This window comes from Urocitellus parryii, chromosome 2 (genome assembly GCF_045843805.1).
Source record: "Urocitellus parryii isolate mUroPar1 chromosome 2, mUroPar1.hap1, whole genome shotgun sequence".
Classification (NCBI taxonomy): Eukaryota; Metazoa; Chordata; class Mammalia; order Rodentia; family Sciuridae; genus Urocitellus; species Urocitellus parryii.
In genome coordinates this window covers 185,016,994-185,032,473 of record NC_135532.1, presented here as the reverse complement: position 1 = coordinate 185,032,473, position 15,480 = coordinate 185,016,994, and the positions used below count along the sequence as shown (strand labels likewise).

Sequence of the window (15,480 nt, the reverse complement as noted above, 5' to 3'; positions counted from 1 at the left end):
TTTCTCCTTAGCCTTCACTTCTGACTTAGGCTGAGCCTCAGAGTCAGCCACAGCTTATAGATTCTGATCTTCCCTGGGTACCTATACAGTCTTGCACATAGAGATTTTCAGACACCTCTGGAGACCCTTCTTCTGTTTATTCTTGTATGTTTTTTGGAGAGCACTGATTGTTTTCAGAAATGTCAGGGATAGTGCTGTTACTACAGAATGAATTCTGAGTCAGGACAAGAAGAGGCATGTGGAGATTCTGGATTCTGTTATTCTCCATTATTTTATTTTTTCCCCTAATTTTCTCAGGTAATTTTCCTGAGATTAGAGCTAGCCAACTCTCTGAGACAGGACAGTTGAGAGTTCCAACCCCATTTTTTTCCCCTTCAGGTGACTTCTCAGTTGCTGTTTTTCACAGCTGTGGAAGTTGTGAGGTTATTGGTTTTAAGCTGGGAAAAATAGCACGGTAGTAGATAAAGTTAGACACTATAAAGCCCACTCATAGTTATTTCTGAGATTTAGGCATTTTTCTTGAATAAATATTCCTCAGATTACAGCAACTCTTTACTTTTTCAAGAGTTCTAAAAAAGTTGATTTTAAGAATTTACTTTCATGGAAGAACAGGATTTTGGAGGAGTGCATTCCACCATTTCAGAGTGTGTCCTGCTAGATTTTTATTTTGTTTGTGGTGCTGGGGATAGACCCAGAGCCTCACATATGCTAAGTAAGTGCCCTACCACTGAGCTGTATCCCCAGATCCTAATTTTTGTTTTGTTTGGGCTTTTTCCCACTCTATTTTCTCCACCATGGATGATTTCTATTGCCCTACCCCCAGGTTCACTTGCTCTTTCCTCTTTCCTGTCAATTTAGCTGTTAATTCCACTCAGTGAATTTTTGTTTTCAACAATTGTGTTTTTGAATCTGTAATTTCTATTTAGTTATTTTTTATAGGTTCTGCTAGATTTATCTTCATTTATCTGTTGAAATTTTCATGCATTGAAACATGTCCTATTTTACTTCATTGAGGATAATTATAGTTTCTTTTTTTTTCTTTCTTGTCCATTAGTTCTAATCTTTTATTTATCTCAGAATTGTATTTGTTCAGGGATAACACAAAATATAGTAGAAATATAGCAAGATTTATTAGAGAAGGGAAAGACACCCTCAAAGGAGAATGTGAGTTGTTTCAAAGAGGAGAGAGCAGTGGTACCCATTTGTTCCCTGGTTTTAGAGGAGGTCTCAGGGAAGTTTCTAGAGAGTTTTGTCCAGGTACCACCTCTCAACCTTTGATTAACAGTAGGCAGCATATTTTGAAGTTCTTAATGCACTTGATTTTGTTCATAGGCACCCAAGAGAAACCCATGGTGGGTGGAAAAGATTTTACTAGTATATATGAGATTAAAATGACATGCTGGAGATCTGAAGGCAGCTCTTGGTCACTTCGGCCTGTACTGACTGGTTCTAATTTGAATTTGTTTTTTCAGATTTTTATAGTCAGTGGGCTTTGTTTCTAATTATTCTGTTTTTCTGGGTCTTGAACTCTGGTTGGTATAAAGGTCACAAAAGTTTCTTCTTCAGGGTGACTCATGTCCTTCTTATTGGAAGGGAGGAATCTTAAGTTCCTCAGCCTGGAGAATAGATCTGCATATAATGGGTTACTTGTGGAGCGATGTAACATATCCTGTTGATTTAAGCCAGAGAAGGACCAGAATGGCCCTGGGTAAATTGCTTTTAAAAGAAAACATGAGAAGGGCCAGCACATAGGCCCATTTTGTAGAACTATCCCTTTAACTTCATGTTCCTACCACTCATATCTATGTGCAACCTTTCCTTCCCTCCTCTTTCCCTCCTTTCTGTCTGTCTTTTCCATTCCTGGTTTCTTTCTTTCTTTCTTTCTTTTTAAAAAGACTTTTTTAAAAACGTATTTTTTCTAGTTGTCAATGGACCTTTATTTAATTTGTTTATATATGGTGCTAAGAATTGAACCCAGTGTCTCACACATGCTAGGCAAGTGCTCTACCACTGAGCTACAACTCCAGCCCATTCCTGATTTCTTGGTTTCACTTTTCCCCTAGGCCAGAAAGATCAGGGGTTTTTCCATGTGCTGTCTGTCTCATGTATTCAAGTCACATTACACTGTAGGAGATAAAAGTATGGCTGCCTGTCTTTCCCCCAAGTGAATCTGAACCCCCTGCCAGATTTTATGCTTCTATTCACTGTTTAATAACTTTAGGTAGTTTCTTTTATTATGCCCAGCTTTTACAGGATTTTTTGTTTTGTTTTTTTTTGAGGGTGAGGCAAGGGGAGTCATTTTGTATAGTCTTAACCTCTTGTGCCTATCAGTGGCCCTGAACCTAATCTTTTTGAAACAGACTTGAAAATTGACTTTCACATAAATGTCCACCAGAAATGAAAGTGTAGTATAGTATTGAAACATCCAAATGGAACTGTTGAGCTTTTATAAAAGAGGATATTGGGGATAGTTCAGTTGTACAAAATCAAGAACTTTATCAGTTCAGTTCACTGTGCATTTACTAATCACCTCCCGAGTGCTAGACATTGTACTGGGTGCTAGAAATAGAGATAACACAGATAACCTGCTCCTAATAAATTCATAGGAGTGGAATAATGGTGATACACATGTTAAACAAGTAAATTTAACTCTAAGAATATTATGAGCTAGACACATTCTACCTGAGATTTCTAACAATTAAAGTGTTTACCTAATGAGTCAATAAACATGAATACGGTATATTCGTAAGGCAATTGCTACCATATATTACTAGTTGAGTTGAATCAAATAACATTTGAAATTCAGGCAAAATTCAATTATTCATACAATTTTTAGCAACTCAAATTTGTATGAATTACATCACATATTTAGAGTATTTAAAAAGGATAAAACATATGTATTTGCTGGCATTATGTCTCATATTCACATCTAAATTAGAAACTTTACCTTATCTTTATTACCAACCACAGATTCCCATAATCTGCATACCACACAAATTCCTGATTACTTCACCCTTACTTCATTCTATGTTGCCTTTGACATTTTGGACTAAAAATTGACCTAATTATCTTTCACATACCTTTTTGTTTACATATTGGTTTATATAATCAGATGACAGAATTTTACATTTTTTGACATGTTAGAATAGAAAGGGCTCTAAAGATCATTTATTTGCGCTAAGTTACTTTAAACATTTAGAAACAATGGCCTTCTCAACCCTACTGCACTAGGAGTGGTAAAAGTCCATGTTAATAAATGAGAAGGCATAGTTATGCCTTAGTGTCAGTTAATTGGTCTTCATCTACAGTTGAACTCATTGCCTGCTTTATGCCTTTCCCTGGTCCTAAGCTAGGGTTTAAGATAACAGCACATAGATTTCTACCCGCAGGTCTGTTCCTTCCACATGTGTCTTTGACTAACTCATGGATTTTTTCTATGAATAGAATCCAATGATTTTTTTTTTAAGTTCAAGTGGTCTTATCTCAATTTTCTGTTGTTTGGAAATAAATATATTTATCTCATCTTAAATGCCAAGTTTTACATTTTGTTTCCACATGAAGATTGTATTTCTGACAAGGTTTTGAAAAAGAATTGCTAAAGATATTTTTCTATTTTAGATGAGCAAGTTGTTATGGGCAACAAGCTTCTTGTATATATTAGGTAAGGGATTTTTATTTATTCATCTGTGACCATGTTTCTTCTGTACTTTCCTATATATTTAAGAGATTCTATGTCTTAGCCATATAGTACTTTTCATTTTTCTAAGTTCTTTTATGCAGAGTAGTGGTTCTCATGTTTGGCAATCTTTAAAGACATGTTTAGTTATATCCATCCAGGATATTACTGGTATCTAGTGGGCAGAGGCCAGGATGTCAAACATCCCACAGTGCATAGTGTAATCCCTACAACAAAAATTACGTAGCCCAGTATATCAATAGGACTATGGTTGAGAAACCCTGATATAGGATATTTTATTTTTACTACCAGAAATTCTGTATGATATATAGTACTTCTAGTTTATATGTAAGGGCAAGAGATTTGTTTAAATCATGAAAAAGTGATAGAGCTAAAACTAGAATTTTTGTCTCTTACTCTTGGAGCAGAATTGATTCCAATAGACTATATTGGCTCGGAATTGACTCCAAAGAGAACTTTTAGCTAGATAACTGGTTGGTAGGAAGATAGGAAGGTGGCAGAACCTGTCAGAGTCTCATTTTAGTTCTTGTTTAGCATGAGGGTTAACTTTGAGACTCATTATACATTGCTGCATTGACTCTTTGGTGAGAAAGAACATTGTGTTTTCTTGGTACTTTATCATTTGTACTTTAAACTCTTTAGAGTATGCTGGTATCCACTTGTCTCTAGGCTAATATTGAAAATTGATGACTGGCTCAAAGATTTTTAAAGTTGCTCTTCCCCAAACCAAAAAGAAAACATATTCAGAAGAAATTTATCATAATTCAGTCCATAAGGTAGGTCATTAATCATAAAGAAGGTCTTATTTGGAGGTGAATCTCCAAGAGGATCTTGGGATGTAGCTCAGTGGTCGAGTGCTGGCCTAGCATGCATAAGGCCCTGGGGGGAGGCACCACCACTGCAAAATAAGAAAATCAACAAAATAGCAACAACAACAAGAAACTATAGAGTGAATTTTGCCTCAGGTTCTAACTCTCCTTAAAAGCTTGTCCTATTGCAGACATTTTCCAGATATTTATTATGCTAGTTCATGCCCCATTTTTAAAATCACCATTCTTAAAATCACTGGTTTAAATGTCTCTAAGAGTGGGGCTTTTAACAGGTAACTCATAGTTTAATGTTGCCATTCAGTTTTCTAAATACTAAGTATGAGGTGTAAGGGTAGTGTGTTCTCATTCCTTTCTGCCCCTTTAGTGCAGGAAATGGAAGCCACCACTCTGTCACAGGATGTGGTACTTCACCATCATTTTCATGTCCTATATTTTCTGAACTGTATGTCATATTTTTAAAAAAAATTTTAGGTTTTTTATTGAGTACATAAAACATAAAATTTGTACATATTTAGGGGTGCCATGTGATGTCTTAACAAATGTATAGATGGCATAATATTTAAATCAGGGTAAACCTCTCTCCACAAACATCCTTTGTGATAAAAAAAAGGTTCAAAATTCTTTCTTCTAGTTTTTTGAAGTATACGTATATTGTCATTAAATATATAACTCTACAGTAAATTAACAGTGATCTGATTTTGAACTTGACCTAATTGACAAAAACTGAGTCTACTTCAAGATCAAATTAGTATCTCAGGTTTGAGGAATAGTGTGTTACTCACTTGAAAGTTGCGCTTTTGCAAGTGATCAGATCTGTTCCCATTCTTTTCTTCTAGTTGTTGTCTGGCAGGTCGAGCCTATCCCCTTGGTGATATCCCTGAAGATCTTGTTCCCTTGGTTAAAAACCAGGTTGGTACTGTTTTCATTGCATTTTTAGTTGTTTACACTTCTTACTGAGATGCACTGAAGATATTGCAGATGAGGATTATACTTGGCTCAGGAACTACTGCCTGTATAGGAGAGAGCCTACTTGCTTTCGCTAAAATGGACAGTTTTAGCTCAGAGAGGATTTAAGAGAGAACTTTTTATATAGTGGTGATTTGAACTGAATTTAGTTTGCCTTTATTTTATCCAGATGGGCATCATTGCTTCAATAAGATACTTTATAAGAAGAGAAAATGATCAACAGTTTGCTTTTCTCCTCATAGGTTTTCGAATTTCTGATTCGCCTACATTCGGCAGAAGCATCCCCTGAGGAAGAAATTTATCCTTATGTTCGAACTTTGCTACATTTTGACACAAGAGAATTTCTAAATGTATTGGCACTGGTAAGAAACAGTTTGATTTTAAGTTGTTGTCAAAGGCATCAAGGTGATAATTTTTTTAATAGAGAGAAAGAAAAATTAAAATCTTTATGTGAGTGTAATTTTTATGCCCTGGGCAGTGTTTCAGATGTTTGTTATTGTTGTGCCACCCTTATGTCCTCTCTAGTTACTTAGAGCCCTACCTCTCCTCTTCTATCGCCGTGTGTCTGTCTCTAAAGCACACTCATGGGCTGGGGGTAAGCTCAGTGGTAGAGTGCTTGCCTAGTATGCATAAGGCCCTGGGTTTGATCCCCAGCTCCCCAGCACTAAAAACAAAACAAAGATAACCAACAACATATCATCTAAAACATATTCATCAAAAGTTAAAAAGAACAAGACTAATGTAGTGCATCTCTGATTTCATAAACTATGGAACCCATCAAACTGTATGAACAAGGGCTCTGAAGAAATGTGGTGATGATGACAGTGGAAAATAACTGGAGTTGAAATTGAACATGGAAGCTTCCTGCTGTAAAACACCCTTGTACCTGTTTAATTAGAGATGAATTTGGATGAGCTAGGTTTTCTGTGAAAATGTCCCTAGGGGAATAATTATATAAAACATGATGAATCATCCCATTTAATAGTATTGTAATTATTTTTTTAAAAAAGCTTTTGGTAAGATGGAAAGTGCATTTATTTATAGTGTTTAGTGAAAACATCTGGCTCACAATTATGTGGAACACACTCACATTTACCCAGTATCTGGAGGAAAAAAAAAAAAAAAAAAGACAAAAAGGAAGCATACTTAAATGTTAATAGTGATTAACTGGGGAGTGCAGTGTGGCAGAGCCTTTGGAAACCGGAAACCCAGATCCGTGAATTTGTAACTAGGTTGGTGTGGGCCTGTCTGATCCCAGCCATCCTGTGGAAAGTCAAACACTGGGAGTATTTCGCCCAGGGGAACACAGGTTAAAGAGGCAGGATAAAGCTGGGCTCTCCTTAGCTCCTTGAGTCTGAGGCTTGCAAGGACTGACAGGGCTGACTATAGTGGATCAAAATTGGAAGGTTGGAAGAGGGTGTGAGGCTATTTTGCTCTCAGCCTGCCCAGCCAGCTGGTCTGACACCTACCAGGTTCCTGGGGGCCCACTTGGGCCAGCACTTGCTGGTCCTGGCACCAGCCTGGTCCCTTAACTCCCTACTCAGTCCAGCATCCAACAGTCCCCTGGTCCCACCAGGTCTGGAATTAATCTGGCATCAATCTGGCACCCAACATGGCCCTCCAGCTTCCCAGGCCCTAGTCTCCAGTCTCCCAATCCCCTCCCTGGCCCCCAATCTAGCCCATCCCTTGTAGCTTCACTGCTGACTGTTGGGTCTCAGTGCCTGTCTTTGATCCACCCGACACAAAACAGCAGGGCCCCAACATGGCAGGACCTCAACTCACCCCATGCATCACATAGCCGCCAGACTCACCCAGTCCAGCACTTATCTTTGTGACTGGCATGCAGGTCCTTGCTCCCAGACCTCAGGACCAGTTGGGAGAGAAGCACCTGATCAGGAATTCAAAAGGACAGGGGCTGGAGAGATTGAGTTTGGAGACTGAATCAGAGACCAGAAATTGTGGGGCCCTCAGGCAATGTAGGGGACTAAAAACAGGCTCCTATATCACAGTGGAACCCAAAGGAGATTCCTGGAGTGCAGTCTTCCAGCGTGGACTGGCAATTACTAGGTCCTGAAGGTGCTTTGACTTAAAATCTATAGACCAATTGTCATTTGGTGAAGAGCATACCTTAGAAGCATACCTGAGCTTACACCCCAACTCGAGGAGTTCTGCCTCCAGGATTAACCATCTCACCATAGCTACCCCATCCACCCTGAGGGTGGAGCAAGCATCAGACTACAGACAATCCTATCTAACTGCTGAGAAGGGAAGCTGAGAAACTTTTGAGCTCCAACAGAAACAATTATTCAATTTTTCATCGAGACTTTTTTCTCTTTTTATTTTTTCTCCCAAATTTCTACCATTTTTGAAACCAATTATTTTCCATGAATCAGTTTATTGAGGACTAGGATGTCTGAATAGTATATTGCAGTTTCACTTTGTATTCTTGCATTTATACTTTTATCTTTGTATTTTTAATTGTTTTTATTTTAATTTTTATTTTCAAAAATTTTTATTATATATGTTTTTTCTCTTATTTTTCTTTTCCTTTGATTTTTTTTCTCTTTTTTCCTGCTAACAGCTAACCTCTATTATTCCCTCTTTCACTCTTCCTATATTTTTTTTACTTCTATCTTCTCTCCTCATTTCTCATAAACATCATATTGTATACTACTCCTGTTTCTCTTTGTCCACCATTTGAAATTGTAAACCCTTTTGCAAACTTACAGTTTTTATTATAGACAATAACTGAACACATCATTTATGTTTATTTCAACAAAACTGTAGATGTTATAGTAGGAGCTATTTGGTATAAGGCTGTATATTGTTTGCATTGATTGCTGTTATTATTTGTCTTCCCCTTAAAGGCAAGGTACTGGAAAATTTCAGGGACGCTATAAGTCTACAGGTTAGAAACTGTACTGCCTCAGATCTACACTGCTAAATAGGTAGATACACAAATAGCATAAAAAAACAAGGGAACAAATTATCCCAAACAAATTAAGATGTGCCAATGATAGAATCCACGGTAGAAGAAATGTCAGAGAAGGAGTTTAGAATGTACATAGTTAAACTGACCCATGAGGTAAAGGATGGTATAAGGAGGGAAATCAGAGACAAAATTCAGGAAGTGAAAGATCACTTCAATAAAGAGATAGAGATTTTGAAAAGAAATTAGGCAGAAATCCTTGAAGTGAAGGAATTAATAAACCAAATTAAAATTCAATGGAAAGCATTATCTACAGACTAAATCACTTGGAAGACAGAACTTCAGGAATGAAGACAAAATATATAATCCTGAAAATAAAGTTGACCATGGAGAGAAGATGTTAAGAGAATATGAATAGAACTTCCAAGAAATATAGGATAACATGAAAAGACCATATTTAAAATTTATCAGGATAGATGAAGGTATGGCAATACATACCAAAGGAATGCATAATCTTTTTAATGAAATGATATTAGAAAACTTCCCAAACTTAAAGAATGTAATGGAAAATCCAATATAGGAGGCTTACAGAACTCTGAATGTACAAAATGACAATATACTCACACCAAGGCACATTATTATGAAAATGCTTAACATACCAAATGAAGGTAGGATTTTATTTTATATCTTTGTTTTATTTATTCATTTTTGTATGTGGTACTGAGGATCGATCCCAAGTATTTGAGGCAAGCGCTCAGCCACTGAGCTACCACCCGAGCCCAAAGATAGAATTTTAAAGGCTGCCAGAGAAAAATCTCAGATAACATTTAGGGGAAAACCAATTCGGGTCTCAGCTGATTTCTCAAACCAGATCTTCAAAGCTAGGAAGTCTTGGAATAATATATTCCACACTGTGAAGGAAAATGAATGCCAACCAAGAACTCTATACCCAGCAAAATTAAGCTTCTGATTTGAAGATGATCTAAAAGCCTTCCATAATAAACAAAAGAATTCACAACTAGAAAGCCTGTACTGTAGAACATTTTCAGCAAAAATTCCATGGAGATGAAATGAAAAGTGAAAAACAGCAAAGAGAGGAACTATATACTAAAAGAATAATCAGTCTAAGGAGAAACTAATACAAATTAAACCAAGATTACTGGGAATACAAATCATATCTCAATAATAACCTCGAATGTAAACTCATCAATCAAATTACATGGACTGGAAGATTGGATTAAAAAACAATGTCCAACAGTATGCTGACTCCAAAGTGTCACCTCATAGGCAAAGACATCTACAGACCGAAGGTGAAAGGATGGGAAAAAGCATATCATTCACATGGGTTGCATAAACAAGCAGGGGTTTCTATCCTCATATCAGTAAAGTGAACTTGAAGCTAAAGTTAATCAGAGGGGACAAAGATGGACATTTCATACTGCTTAAAGGAATCAACAATCTTAAGTATTTATGCCCCAAACAATGGAGCTTCTACGTATATAAAAAAAGCTTTCTGAATTTCAAGAATCAAATAGGCCACAGCACAATAATACTGGGTGACTTTAACAAACCTCTTTCACTACTGTATAGAGCCTCCAAACAAAAACTGAACAAAGAAATTATAGAACTAAACAATACAATCAATAATTTAGATTTAACAGACATATATAGAGTATTTCTTCCATCAATGATTGAATATAGTCTTTTCTCAGCAGCACCTGGATCCTTCTTTAAAATAGACCTTATCTTATACCATAAAGCAACTCTTGGAAAATACAAAAAAATAGGGATAATACCTTGCATTCTATTAGAACATAATGGAATGAAATCTGAAATCAATGATAAAATAAAAAATAGAAGCTACTCTAACATCTGGAAATAAATAATATACTATTGCATGACCAATGGATAGCAGAAGAAATCAGGGATGAAATTTAAAAAAATACTCGGGAGGAGTCTTACATCTTCTCATGTAAACTCTCAGTGTATGCTGATACTATTTTGTACAAATACAGGGAAGATCATCAGAATACAATAGATTTTGGTACCAATTTTTAAGTAATAACAGAATGTCATGTAGTATGGATTATTCTTTATAGTTTATGGAGTAACTCAAAGAAGGATTGTGAGAAAAGAAAATCTGTAGAACTAATAATCAGTGGCAATTATGTAAGATCATTTCCATTTCTGTCTTTATGACCAGTAAGTTCAGAGCTAAATTTAATTGAGTATATATTTTACCTCTGATTTCAAGTATAATGACACCTAACTTATCTAAATGGTCTAAAAGGAATTTTCTCCTTCATTTTAACTTTGCCCATTTTTTTTTAAAGCTCTCATAAAATCTTTTAATTTCTTGGAAGAGATATTGGTACCCTGCTCTCATCATGATAGGAAGGTGAGTTTAAAGTTACAACATTAGAGCTGGGTTGTGGCTCAGTGGTAGAGCGCTCACTTAACATGCATGAGGCACTGGGTTCAATCCTCAGCACCACATAAAAATAAAACTAAAAAATATATAAATTAAAACTAAAAAATAAATATATAAATTAAAACTAAAAAATAAATATATAAACTAAAACTAAAACCTAAAACTAAAAAATAAATATATAAAAAAAGCCAAACTAAAGTTACAACATTAGCAATGCAATACAGAGCAAATTGGGGATGATCAGATTAAGATGATTTCCACTTATATTTGCATATGTAAATTATTTGTCAGTATATGCTCTCTATTAATACTCTAAGCATTTTTTTACAATCAGCATATGTTTTCATAATTAATATTAACATCTGGCTACAAAAGTTCTTCAAAGTGTTCTGTATCATTAATTAATAACACCCTATTATATAATATAAATATATGTGTATATATATATATATATATATATATATGTGTGTGTGTGTGTGTGTATGTATGTATATATATCAAGAATACCCTACTACTATATATTATGGATCATAGCAACATCACACAAGTACTTGCATTCTTAGTATCCCTCTAAAAAACTTGAACTTTTCTTTTTTAATTAAATTTTAAAATTCTGAGATTTGCCATTATCAGATATTTTTTTCCCATGTCAACAATACACCTATGGTCATTTCATGGTTATTTCTGACAAAAATCAATGTCCTTTTCTAACACCACTTCCAACTTCCTCTTTGGATAACTCACTTTTAGGTCATTTTTGCTAACATTCCCATGCAAAGCAGTTTTAGACATAAAAAATAACTTTTGAAGAATATATTGATTTTCACAGAGGATCTGGTTTATGAGAGTTACTTTGGATTTTTATTTTACTACTTAAAAGTCTATTTAGCAAAAACTTTAAAAAACAAACAAACTTTTCAGTCTTCACAATGTGGCAGCCTACTCCACTTGTATAGATTGAACAGAACTTAGGTCCTCTGACAACTACTTTCCCTGGCATGATTTCCCATTGGCTACCACCCAGGGTTCATTGACTAATAATCCTATCAAAGTTATAGTCAAGATGTGGCCAAGAACTCCTGATTATTTTCTGAATTATGCTCAATCTCAAGAACCTCAATATGACTTCAGTCTTAACTCACTGCATCTTTTCTCTGCAGGATATTTCCACATCAGCCAATAATAAACTCCAATCTCCTCTTTTCATCAACTAAAAAGTAATATTGGTTTAAAATGAGAAATCTCTTAAGAAATTATTATGTAAAAGAATGTTATTAGGATGAACAAACACATTGTAGTTTCTAAAATGACTTTCAAAGTTTTCCCCCCATTATTCTACTGTACATTATAGAACTACCTTAATATGATTTCTACAATAAGATGAAAATAAAATGAAAGTACAGTTGAAAAAAAAATAATTAACTTTGTAAGATGGGTCAGATTTCCCTGTGAGCATATATTACTTTTTTAAGTTGAATAATAAACTATTAAATTATTCTAAAAAGATAAGTACCCATCAGAATGTTATTATATCATAGCTTGAATTGGTTTAATTTTAAAATCTGACTTCAGCAGCCATAACTTTAGTTTCATAAAAAGAAGGGAAAAGAAACTCAGAACTGGAGGTTAGGTCTAGTTGGTTTAGACCTTGGACCTCTACAGGAGAACATAAGTTGGCACTTAGGCAAAAAGAAACAGGAAATGATGGGGGTTTGGGGAAGAGTGGTAGAGAAAACAAAGAATTTTGCATGATTTAAATTTTTTTTAAATATATTTAGTTGCAAATGGACATAATTCCTTTATTTATTTATTTATTTATTTTTATGTGGTGCTGGGGATCAAACCCAATGCCTCATTTGTATTAGGCAAGCACTCTACAACTGAGCTACAATGCCAGCCCTAATTTTTATTTTTTAAAGGCTGTGGTAGTACTGAAGCACAATTGGTATTATGTCAATGTCTGAATTATGATATTGGCATTTATAGTAAGGCTGCAGAATGGTCTCTTTCTCTTATTTGCTTAGAAAATATCTGAGTGCCTAGTATATTCTCTGTTAGGGGATATTATACTAACTGGGGGATATATCCCTAACTGACAAGATGTAAATCCTGCCCTTATGGAGGAAGTGGATCCAGACTTGTAGGTAACACATTATACCACAGTGTAATACATGCCTTAGGGGAAGTGCAGAATGCTTTGGGAACACTTAGGAGGGGCACCTAAAGAAAACTAAGGAAGATTTCTTGGATGAAATGATACTCATACCAAATCTCAAGGATGAGTAGAAGTTCAGTGAAGAGTACAGAAAGATATTCTAGGCAGAAGGTCAGAATATATTTTCAAAAGCCTGGAAATGAGACGGACCAATGAGTACTCAAGTAGAAAAAAGTTCAGCATGTCTGCATCTTTAAATATAGGAAAAAGTTCAGAAAGAAATATATATAGAGAGGCAGACACTGGCCTTGTAATCTATAGTAAGAAATTTGGGTTTTATTCTACAAAAGTAGGTCACTGTTGAAGCCTTTTAGGAAGAGGAATATCTTGATTTAAAGAGATTCCCCTCTGACTGTTTTGTCTTAGTCAGTTTGAGCCTATAACAAAACACCATAGATCGAGTGGTGTATAAATAAAAAGAAATTTATTTCTTACATTTTTTGGAAGCTGGGAATTCAAAGGTCAAGTTGATGGCAGATTCTGTTTCATGTGTGGCCTTCTTGCTGTGTTCTAATGTGGTGCAAATGGGCAAAGGATGTCTCTGGAGCCTGTTTTGTAAGGTTTCTAATCCCATTCATGAAGGCTTTGCCCTCATGTTCTAATCACCTCTGAAAGGGTCCACCTCCTAATACTGTCATATTGGTAATTCAATTTTCAGTATGAATTTGGAGGGGATAGAGACAAACATTTAGACCATAGCATATGGAAAATTGATTGAAATGAAATAAGATTGGAGATGAGATCTGGTAGCAAATTTTTGGAGTCATATAGACAAAACATAATGGTGGCTTAAATTTAGACAATGGAATATGGATAACCAAGATGTGAAAAGTTAGGGCTAATTATATAGTTAGATACTTAGGCTTCCAGAATTCTGACAAGGTGAACTAGAATTACAGTGGTGAAATATTTACTATCTGAAATATTTACTAACTGAAATATTTACTATCTGGCTCTTTATAGAGAATGTCTGTTGACTCCTGGATTAGGATTTAGCTTGCTGTCATTATCATCCAGAAACCCCATAGTAAATTTTAAGGGACTCCAGAAAGAAGGTTTTATGCCTAAATTCACAGATTAGTTTAAACTAGGGTTTTAAGTCCACTTTTGGTTAAGCAACTGTAATTCTCCATTAAGACATCTTTGCTTATTATTCCTCTAACAAACATTGAATATTTAGAAGCATCTTTGTGGCATGATAATGTTCTAGCAATGATGTGCCATTTTGATGGCAGTTGTTAACTACCACCAAAATATGTCATTATGTGTATCATAACATTCACACTGTAGTATGTCACCACTTAATTATATTTATAGAAACAGATTTTCAGTATCTGTTTCAGAACAGTGACTACATGCTGCCAAAAGGAAAGTGGCTAAGAAAATTCTTTTCTCTTTGCTGTCACTGCTGTAGTTTTTAAAATACATTTGTTAATGCTCCATGCTTTCGTGTTTTAGATGAATAGCATTTACGTTAGCAGATTGTACCCTGTGTATCTACAGAGTGACATCTCATCCCAGCAGACTGGGATGAGAGTGAGAGAGAAACGTGTGTGTTTGTGTGTGTGTGTGTGTGTGTGTGTGTGTGTGTGTGTGTGTGTGGCATTCCCATACGTCAAAAGATATAACTGAGAAATTTTCTATTGTATTTTCCTGACTTCAAGCAGGGTCATTTTTTACCCACGTAAAACATAAAAATATCTTCTGATTGAGCTTTCCAGATTAAGAGATCCTATAATCTCCTTGGTAACTCATTTCAGGATTTCTCAACTAACTGGCAGCAAAGCAGACTAGTTGAAAAAAAAGGGGGGGGGTGGGTAGGAAAGATGGTGGAATGCAATGGACATCTTTACCCTGGGTACACATATGATTTCACAATGGTGTGACACTACTTCATGTACAACCAAAGAAGTGAAAAATTGTGCTCCATCTGTGTACATTGTCTCAAAAAGCATTCTGCTGTCATGTATAAGTGATTAGAACCAATTTTTTAAAAGATATTCTGTTTTTCTCTATAAATAATTAGAGAATTCAAAAGTCATTTTTAAAGCACCTTTTGTGTGCCAGATAAGAGAATGAAAGAAAAGGCATGCTAATAGAGCAATGGCACTTTGGAGAAGCTGGGGCAATTCAGGGCCCTTTTAAAGACCAGCAAGTATTCTGGTTTGAATAGAACTCTGAGGTACTCCTAAAAGTTCATAGCTATGAAATTCCATTTTGGGGGAAAGGTAATCTATTGGGACAATATATGGTCCATTGTTTTGTTGTTATTTTGGTACCTGGAATTGAACTCAGGGGCACTCGACCACTGAGCCACATCCCCAACCCTATTTTGTATTTTATTTAGAGACAGGGTCTCACTGAGTTGCTTAGCGCATTGCTGTTGCTGAGGCTGGCTTTGAACTCACAAAT

The 15,480-nt window shown here is 35.5% G+C and overlaps 1 protein-coding gene and 1 non-coding gene across 2 annotated transcripts in view; both read left to right on the top strand.

Moving 5' to 3' along the window:
• Vps8 (VPS8 subunit of CORVET complex) overlaps positions 1 to 15,480 on the top strand; it is a 253,801-nt gene that overhangs the window by 97,277 nt on the left and 141,044 nt on the right. The window contains exons 25-27 of the mRNA XM_077795024.1: positions 3,619 to 3,661; positions 5,364 to 5,436; positions 5,736 to 5,855. Of these exons, the coding sequence (XP_077651150.1) occupies positions 3,619 to 3,661; positions 5,364 to 5,436; positions 5,736 to 5,855 (236 nt within the window). The remainder of the gene's footprint in view (positions 1 to 3,618; positions 3,662 to 5,363; positions 5,437 to 5,735; positions 5,856 to 15,480) is intronic.
• Trnat-agu (transfer RNA threonine (anticodon AGU)) lies at positions 6,082 to 6,157 on the top strand. The gene has a single exon. It is a non-coding gene; the product is annotated as a tRNA-Thr (tRNA).